Consider the following 10,149-nt stretch of genomic DNA (forward strand, 5'->3'; position numbering starts at 1 on the left):
TTTCATCTTACGATTTTCAGTGGCTATCAGAAACATTTTGATACAGCATGATGACCTGTCATTCTAAAAATGGGAGTATTCAAACAAGTGAACGGAGATCATGCCTCTACTTCAAATTGAGATGCCCCCCTCACATCCCCCATTTTAGCTATAGAGCTACTGTTGATAGGAAGAAGTTAGTGTTTTAAATACAAAATATCTAAAATACATAAAAAGCATCATTTTGGTTTCAACTGCATTGCCAAGCCTAGGATACTCTTGTAGTGATTCTCCATACATAAAGCACTGTTGTTGCTATCAGGGTTGCTTTAAGAATTGAAATGCTTTTGTGAAGCATTTACTTGTGTTTTATTTTGCTATTCAGCTACAAACTAGCCTTTGGTTTATTTTGATTTATTTAGTTTATCCATAAACGTGAGTGCTATATTGCTACAATGGGGAATAACTGGGAAAATTAAATACAATTACACTTACTGAAATGAGATCCAAATTTCTATCAATGCTTTTATTTTTGCTTAAAGAAACAAAAACTACAAGCAATGAAGAAACTAACCTGTATAAGGTAATAGTTCCTTCTATTTCAACTGGTATTTGAAAATTGTTTTTATTACAGCACAGGTGAAACAACTGTATTCAGCAGTGCTACTGAGAAGGTACAGAAGAGATCAGATGTAATGCTACCACATAGTAAAGAGATTAATTTTTTTTTCTTCCGTGTCTTAGGATAACCAAAGTCTATGTATTAAAATATGCATTTTGATTTGAAAATTAAGAAACCCAGAACAATATTTTAGAAGTTAAATACAAAACAGTAGTAAATATGCAAAATACAGTTGATAAGCAGAGCGATGAGGCAAAAGAAGTAAGTATAATAGTTGATTCTTAAAATGTAATTCTTTGTAATGCTGGGCTTCCCCCCACCCCCTGCATGTAATGTATTGTCAGTCTAACCAGGACAGCTATGCAACATAGTGAGATGGCACTACCTTACACAGTGTAGTTGAATTTAATTACCAAAGCATCAAAAAGGTAATGACACTGGAAGGCCTGATATCTGCATTAATATGTACTAACCATATTGTGTCTGAGGAAAATGAGGTTAAAAAAAATACAGTTTTATGATATACAGTACTTCTTCAGTAAGAGAACTTGTCCAAAGTGAATACATCCTCTTTCAGCACAGATTTCTCGACAATTTCAAACAGTAATGTGAAAACTGTAATTACAGTACAACTGCTAACACCGAGTGATACTTTGGTTAAATACATGTGTTACACATCCGTGTGCAGATATCGGGCATTTCACCATGTTCCAGAAGAGATTTTTTTACCCTGACATATTTATTCAAAAGTTTGTTATGAACCATTGAGATTGAGTTGTTTATTTATTTGATTTATCCGTGAGTATCAGCACTCCTTAAAGAATAGATCAAAACTAGACACTCTACATAGGACCAATAGAGCAGAATTATTCAAGTTCAATGAAATATTACAAAAAAGGCTTCCTTTTTAGGAAAACTCAGCTGTGGTAAAAATATCTACTACAGTGCACTGCACTGTAATAAATATTCAACATAAATTAATAATTTACAAGTACCTGAGCAAGTATACAGAGCACCATAGCACAGCACAGCACCAAAGGCAGTAGCTCAGAATTCTTAAAAATAACGCTGTTTTAAACATTAAAAATTCTAAGTATTGTCATAAAAATGAACTCCAGCTGGAGTTTAAAGATAGTGCAAACTTCTGTCTTCACTTTTTAAAATAAAGGTGTCAGATTTTCTAGTCATTTCACATCAGCAGTGTTGCTGGACCTGGATACCTGTGGTGGATGCTTAGGAGCAGGTCTGTTGGAAAGAAAGAAAATAGCAAATTGTTATTTAAACTTTCATTAGTTCTCACTGCCAACATCATGTTTGAGGCATGAAGATGAATGGTAAAACCTCTTAGAGAGAGTTATCAAAGCTAATGTCAGACACGTAGCATAGGACTCTCATACTGGGAGGAGATCAGACGTGCTACTATCTACACAAGTCCCATCAAGAAGCGTAAGTGGTACCAGCAGACTCCTCTCTTTTTTTTCAGTTCAGGTATTAATTGCTGCTTGGCCAGTGGGATAAGCTAGCTCAATGTTTCAGGTGTTTTTTAAACTTTTTATTTCTTTGGGTGCTCATCAATTTTGCACCTGTTCAAAAAGGCTACTTAATGATGTAGAGTAGCACTTGGTTTCAAAAAGTTATAGTAGTCAGTTTGAAATATTATTACTTTCAGAATATCTTACTAGAATGGACAGGCAGGAGCTTAACCAAAGTTTACTCTTGCAGTCTTTTTGCTGGAAGTATTAAGAAACTAACTTGATTCTATTTTTAATTTTTCTAGGCAATCATTAAGTGCCTCACTAGTGGAATTCCTGTAGCTGAAAATACTACTTTTATCTTCCTTGGACCTCACTTTTTATTCGTAGGAAACTGAGGAATATTGGGTAAGAAAATATCATTGACTATGCCCATTAACATTGGGCATAGTTATTTCACTTCCAGATTATGTTCTTTCAACATCCTTTTTTTTCTGTAGTGTACAGTTTGTGTGCTTTCTGAATGTTTTGGGTATTATTTTCAGATTATATAAATTGATGTTCCACTGTGAAATGTGTGAACGGAAAATTGCTTTTATTGGTGGTTGATCTTAACAGCATTCAGTTCTCACCCTAATTCTGTAGGTGGTCTGAGTAGGAATTTTTTTTCTGCAAGAGCTTTGTTTCTCTTGAAACTGGTGCTTATTAACTCTTTTCTTTTGCAAGGAATTGTATTAATTGGGCAGTTTTTGTAAATATACAGTCAGATGCTTACAGTCAAACCTTCATATGTAGTATAAATTCTCATACTTCTGTGGAAGTCAGTGCAATTGTGCTGATATACTCCCAGTGAGAATCAGTCTGATACTGTCTGCTTTTATAGAAGCAAACAGAAAATGGTTGTTGCGTAGCTCTTGGCAATAGTTACAGCAGAGCATGGTTACTCAAGACATTTTAGACCTGTTGTTGAACAAAGTGCTATAAATCAAGCCATTTTGATTAGGAGAACCAACCTTACGGGAGTAACATGAGGCAGAGCTTTTGTGTGTCCAGGCACTGCTGTGCATGTACTGTTATAGCGCGCTTTGTTCAGAGGGTCTGCTGGTAGAGGCTTCCGAGGAGGGTTTGGTTTGTGGTTTTCCTATTATAAAACATAAGATCATATTAGTCTTTGGATTTGACATAACATACTTAACATAGCAACAACTGAGTTAAATTGAAGATAAGTTCGGAGTAGCTGTGACCAGATATATTTAAATGAGTAAGCCATAACTTGTTTTTAATAAACAGGCACTTAAATTTTAAAACAAAGGTTTAACACTATATTTTAATGATTTTGTTTCTTTTGATTCTTTTCTCCAAAAATACTGGGTGCATCTATACTGGAATTAATGATTAATTGGTTGTAAATGAAAACAACATAGACTGAATACATAACATTGTAAAAGTAGTTATATAGAAATACGGAAATAGTAGAAATGACTTTAAAATGCAAATTCAGATGACCACAGAAAAAAAACTGCTCAAGTCCAGTTTGAATTGGGAGCATCTGTGGAATTTTTTTTAGAGATGGTGCTGTGCTTTCATTCCGTGGAATTAAATGATTCATTAATAAAGAACAGAAGTCATCTGCTGTCAGGCATGAGCTAATGTCTCTTCTGTGTGGTCCTTGAAACACTGTAAACATGGTAAAATGTCTGTTTGTGGTCTTCATTTTGAAGAACTGGGATAGATTAAGTGACTTGCTCAGGGCACACAAAAACTCACTTCAGATCCTTTTACTATTTGAACTGCATAGTCATGCTTTTTCTGAGTAATTTTACTTTTTACTATCTGTTTGCCATAACTATCATTAGCAAAGTTGACGAAAAAGAAACAAGAAGAGCTTACAAGCATAATCTAGTTAAAGATCCCCTGAAAGATGTAATCAAAACAAGCAGAGGCATGAATTGCTCATGAATAAAGTACAACTTTCCTTGATTTGTTCTGAGCATCCCTTTGTTTTCTTACTTTTCGTGGCAAATGTTTGCTCTTTGAAGAAGAAAATGCAGGTTGACTATCAGTAGGCATTTTGATAAAGAAGAAAATACAGAGCTTAAGTAAACCTTGTATGTAGTCATTTCAAATTTACCACAAACTACATTTTAAAGCTGTATACAATGTCCCTTTTCTTTTTCACTATTGGCATAACATGTACTAGTTCTTGAGTGAATGAGAAATAGCAACTTGAAAAAAAATTATTTTAACTTAATGTTGTAGCCAAATCTCTCATTCAATACAAAAATTAGTCTTGACTTTCATCCAGAAGAACTTCTTCCACTATAAAACAAAATAAACATTTTGCTATAAGAAGCTTGTCTGTGAGCTCTGTCTTTGGGGGGAAAAAAACCCCTGCAAATATTCTTGAAATAATCAAGCCTGGCAAATGATGAAATAAACAGCATGCTTGTAAATACTCTATGTAGCTTTCTCTCTTAGGGCTATCCTGTTGAAAGTCACAGAGTTTAATTAAACACTAGCAAAGGAAGTTCTTCAAAACACAATCATTTCCCATGATACAGAACTAGAACCTTAAAACTATTAAGAGAAGAGATCTTACCATCAGGATTTCTTAACCGAAGTTTACTTTGTGCACTAAATTTCTTACACAATGAAATCTTAATGTGTGTGTTTTGAAGTGAAATATTCCAGTTTGGAACAAGTTAGATCACAGCAGAAACTCATACTTTTTAAATAACTGAATTATTTCTACAGTAAAATATAAATTTAAGTTGCTTCTGTAATAATTTTGTTAAAAGTCATAATGTTTATTACATGGGAGAGTATATGCATCATCACCTCGAGTGTGACAGCATTTAAAAAAAAAGTTGTAACAAACACACAAAAATCAGCATTATAAAGACAGCAAACAACAAATGCATCTTTGAACACCATAAAGCCTTTATTCCCTTGACTGCCTTCATAGAAGTGGCCTTTTTCTTTGAGTACTTTTACATGATTAATCACATGAATTAGTCTGATCAGATGAGTATTCAGCTGTTTGCTTGATCAGTCCCTAATTTTATTGCATGATTTGTATTTACTCTTCACTTGGCAGAATGCTTAGGTACCATAATTGGGAAAAGGATCCAATCCAGGCTCAGCAGTCTAGAGAAACAAAGGTCTGAAGAGCTTAAGATCTGGTAAGGATGAATGAACAAAAAGAGAGGAGAACTGTCCTTGTTTCTTTGTTTGTGTTTATTAGCTGCATCCCATGTCCAATCACCACCTGCAACACCTGATAGTAGGGAAAGATTGACTTTCTGAGAAGCTTAGAGCAGCTAAGTACTAATGGGACCCTATCAGTTGCTTTTTTTCCCCTCTTTTTGCAGGGGAAGCTGGCTGAAATGGCTAATCCATATGTGCTGATCTAGAACAGTTCTTCAGCTGTGGAGTGAGCATCGTCTCACGGCTGAGCATTAAGATAATCTTTGATGCCTAAGCCAAACTAATTCTTTAGGCCCTCTTATTCCACAAGAAACATCCACGTGAGGAAGTATGTTGAAACAGCAATCACACTATAAATATAACTCTGATGGGTATGCAAGCCCAACACCTGATTTCTTCTTTGTCTCTTTGGTTTTTTTTTTTTTTTTCCCCAGAGCTCATAAAAATGTTATCCTTGAGTTAATATTCTTAAGGAGGAACCAGCAAAGTGGCTTGACAGAAAGTCTAATGTGGCAAGCTGGTAAGACACGGTAAAAGAAAGGAGGGAAAAAAAAAAGGAGGGAATGCAGATAAAAATGGAGATGGAGAATGTGTAATGGCTGAGATGAAGCAATATGGAGAGGCACTTCATAGAAAGGAGATGCCAGCACTGGAAAATGCCACCAGGAAAACATACGTCCTTAGAAGCAGAGGAAAAACATTTGAAGAAATAAATCCCCTCCCCTAAACTGATTACAGGATGGTCTTTTATATTCTTTATGTGCCACAGGAGAATCCAAATTGATACAGCTTTGTATGTTAACATGCGTGGAAACTTGCTGCAGCCTCTGATGTCCTGGCAAGTCCGTAGCACAGTTCATAGCACCACCATGGCTGTGCTTCCCTGCTTCATCTCTCTCTCTCCTTTCTCCCAGCCCATTTTTCCCCTACGGAGCTTCAGCTCTTCAATACGGTTTATGGATGGATTTCTTTGTCTGGTTTTATATCAACAACTTAGCATTTAATGCATTCGGTCTCTGTCTGTATTTGGGGAAATACTGTTTTAAACATTGTCATGATCTCTTTTTACAGCTCTGCTAGGAAGAAAAACATAATTCTCATATTAAGCAGCTACAAAGACATCAGGTGCATGAAGCTTTAATTTTTTTCACTGATTTCTTTCCACTGATTTTTAAGTAAGCAAGTGGAAGAAGGTTTTTGCCTGAAATACACTGGGTGAGAAGGGGTGTTTTCCTCAATCTATTTAGATGGGAACTTAATTTGTGTTAGCCCTCTGTGTCTAAAGCCAGTCTGAGGTGTCACAGGAGAGGTATTCACAGGAATAACTGTGGCAGAATGAGCAGAAGGTGAGCCCGGCTCAGTCTTACTAGGGGAAAAGTAAAAATACAAAGCTATATTTCCTGTAATAAGGATGACCTGTAAAATATCAGATGTATTTTGGTAATAAGATGATGACACTATCAGAGGCAGCAACTGAATGCTAACAGTAACAAAACCAAGTGGAAGCGATCAAATCAGACAGAATGCATGGACTGAACCCACCGTTAGTATCAACCTGCACAGTTTCCTTGATTTCAACGGTGCTGTGCTGATTTATACTGACTGTGAATCTGGCCTGTAAATAAAGTATGTTTGCCTTGTGAGAGCATCTTAAAATAGAAAAAGCTGTTTATCAGCCAAAAGATTGTTAAATATTAAACTTGGCAACGGTACATTTGCTAAGTGGTTTTTTTGTTTGGGTTTTGTTGTCGTTGTGGGTTTTTTTTACTATTTTACTTATATCTGAAAGGAAATTTTATAGCAAAATAATAATCCATTCATTGCTGTCTCAACAGCCACTAGAAGGGAAAAGAGTTGTCTTAGAGTCTACTTAGTATGTTGTGCCTTAGCTATCCACTGCTCTAAGCCCAGAGGCAGCAGGAAAGTAGCTCGCGCTTAAATACAGCTCTCAGAAGGGAGCAGAAGGAGGCAGTGGTGAAGCCATAGAAACAGTGAATAGTTTCAGATACTCTTCTTCAGCACTATAGCATCTGGATCATATTATGAATGTAGCAATGATTTTTAAAGTTCTTCCTCTTGATGACCTGATGGATGCACTTCCAAGAGAGTGCTGAAGCAATACATCAAGTAGTATCTATATAAACTAGACCAAAACTATTCTCAAGTTAATTTCCTTCTTCCAAGCTTTGAGGGAGTAAAATTGTTAAGTTCAGAAGAAAAGATTTTCTTCCCATACAGTGTTTTCTGTGTCCCTAGGATACAAAAAGTAGCTATTTCTGACAATCTTGAATTGAGGCTATGGACATAATTTTGAAAGAAGCCACTCTTGCTTATTCACTAGGTTGCCTTGAGTTGATCCCCTGTTTGTCCTACTTCTGTTTCATGCAGCAACTGAAAATTGAAAACAGCGATATTTTGCTTGATGGAGTAACTGTCACAATTATATTGAGCTGCCAAACTGAAAAGCTTTTTGGCAGTTTCAGATCTGTCAGTCTTTGGTAATGATAGTACTAGAGATCTGGTATTCTACCTTGCACTTTATGTGGGATTTGAAGGGGAGGGCACTTAGGAACATGAATTGTAGTGGTGCATTGGGCAGGCAGCTTTGATGTGCAATGACAGGCTGGGGCAGACACATGCACCATCAGAATGAGAAATGGTTACTTTTTCTTGGAAAGCCTTTTCTCCATCTGTCTTCTGCTAGCGGGAGACAGTGTACGCTTGTAAATTGCTAGATAAGAAGAAATAGAAGAAACTTTTTTTTTTTTTTTTGTAAAAGGAACCATTTGATTAAGAAACAGAAAAGTGTTTGTACTTAAAATCTTAACTTTAACCACTGTGAAATATGCAGAATGTTTTAAGGAATACAAGACAAAACCATTGGAGCTAAAGACCAAAGCGACACAAACAAATACTACTTCAGATTTCCTATAAAATTGATTTTAGAAAGAATCGGTATTTCTCATTTCCCCTGAGATGGAAAATAAATGACAAGCAAGGTGGAAAAGGGAAGAAATAGACTGGCCGCACTCATAAGAGTTGGTCTAACCTGAGTGATTCAGTGTTCAGACTAGATAGACTTTTTCTGTTGTCATAATACATAAGCACACTGCCATGGCAGCTCAGCACTGTCTCATCCCTTTTTGTTTCTGTGTTCTTTTTACAACCACTTTTCAAAGCACTGCACCGCAGCAACTGTTTATCATAGCCATATCCTCCTATAAATCATTGGGAAAGTGTCTCGGTGTAGCTCACAAGGTTGCTGCTGGTGAAGAAGGTGCTCTGTCCTTGGACATCCTAGTTAGGTTACAGATAGGGACAGTCACTCAAGACACAGCTATTTGAGTACAGATTTGCAGTATGTGCATCCAAATCAATGTGATACTCATTTAAGGTAGCTTGGTGATAACGACGTTGGCTTCATTTTAATCTGGCACTATATCCAGAATAGCACAATGTCTACAAAACAGAAATAGCTGGCTGCCTGATTCCTTTGCTTAGATACAGTCACGCTACAAATGCAACCAAAAGAGAGAAGCCAGTGACAAGAAAAGGGTCAATTTAATACAGACAACTGCACAGACAACTTCATCTACCCTGAACATCACCTTGAGATGCATCTTATTACAAAAAAAAGGGTTACCAGCTCTATTTAAACATTGCAATGAAAGGTACATCTGCATGAAATAGTGTGGGTAATTACAAGTCTGCTTTTCAGATCTGTGCTCTGGGAAAAAAAAAAACAATTCATACACCCCTCGGCAGAACAGAAGCACATCAAGCTAATATACCTTTTGCTCTTGCTCAAGACATCTGCAACTTGACTTCCTAAACTGTATCACTGTATTTGGTACCTTGCTAACAAGCACTACAGTTTCCCCTCTGGTTGGGCAGCTGGCAAGGTGAGCCTGTGTTTGCCTGTAGTATGGAGCTTGTTTATTCTGTTGTGTCTTTCGCGTCGTCAAAAGGGAGTTCAGGATCCTAAGTTTTAGGATCACAGCCTCAGTCAGCATAAACCAATATAACCTTCATGAGCAAAATGGGAACTTAAGGTATCTTTATGAAATTATCTACACCGCATTTCTAAACTTGTACAAAGTATAAAGGAAATACTGTGGAAAAAGACCAGTATGAAAGATGAGAAAACACTTCATTCCTATTCACCACATGCAGATAAACACACTCTAAATATTAAATAGAAGAGAAACTAAAAGAAAATCAGTGGTCACCTGGGTGAACCTCAGTGAAGGGTTAGCTGGCAAGGGTCTTTCAGGCACAGCATGATGACATGGCAGCTGGGGAAGGGGTGGAAGGACTCGCTGCGGTGTTTTTAATTGTGACAAATTGTGTGTCTTCACGGGGTTACTAATGTCGATGATCTGATATGGCAGTGGTCGTCTTGGACCATCTCTCTAAAAAAACAACCCCACCCCAACAAAAAGTTATAAGCATCAAGAGTTGACATAAGCATTACTACTTTAAAATCTATGTTATTCACTTGCTTTTCTCTTCTACTCTGCTTTCATCTACCTTCAACACCTCTGCAACCAGAGAAGCAATTAACAGCTTCCAGAGTCCTACTCAAGCACTAATCCTTCACCGTTTACCTGTACTGTTCTGGTGTAAGCCGGCTGGCTCTATCCTGGCGACTAAACTATTTCTTTCCTGCACTTGACATCTCACCTGTCTAAAACTTGGAAGCCATAAATGTATTTTGAAACCTACATCTTCTCTCATTTTACATACCGTTAGTTCTACATGATATTAAGATCATGTAATAATTGTGTTATAATAAATTACTTAAATAAGATCCAAAATATATAATAGGCTTTTTTCTGCCCCCCCCCCCCCCCCCTCTCTTTCTTCTTT

The 10,149-nt window shown here is 36.7% G+C and overlaps 1 protein-coding gene across 2 annotated transcripts in view; it reads right to left on the reverse strand.

The window, feature by feature from the left end:
* Positions 1–486: 486 nt before the first annotated feature.
* The window catches only part of ADAM12 (ADAM metallopeptidase domain 12), a 190,167-nt gene continuing 180,504 nt past the window's right edge, over positions 487–10,149 (reverse strand). For both annotated transcript variants that reach the window (XM_009277960.1, XM_009277959.1), the window contains 3 exons: positions 9,510–9,692; positions 3,087–3,214; positions 487–1,846 (listed from right to left, as the gene is read on the reverse strand). In XM_009277960.1, coding sequence (XP_009276235.1) covers positions 1,786–1,846; positions 3,087–3,214; positions 9,510–9,692 — 372 coding nt within the window. In that variant the 3' untranslated portion in view covers positions 487–1,785. The remainder of the gene's footprint in view (positions 1,847–3,086; positions 3,215–9,509; positions 9,693–10,149) is intronic.

The sequence above is a fragment of the Aptenodytes forsteri genome, unplaced genomic scaffold (genome assembly GCF_000699145.1).
Source record: "Aptenodytes forsteri isolate BGI_AS27 unplaced genomic scaffold, ASM69914v1 Scaffold15, whole genome shotgun sequence".
Classification (NCBI taxonomy): domain Eukaryota; kingdom Metazoa; phylum Chordata; class Aves; order Sphenisciformes; family Spheniscidae; genus Aptenodytes; species Aptenodytes forsteri.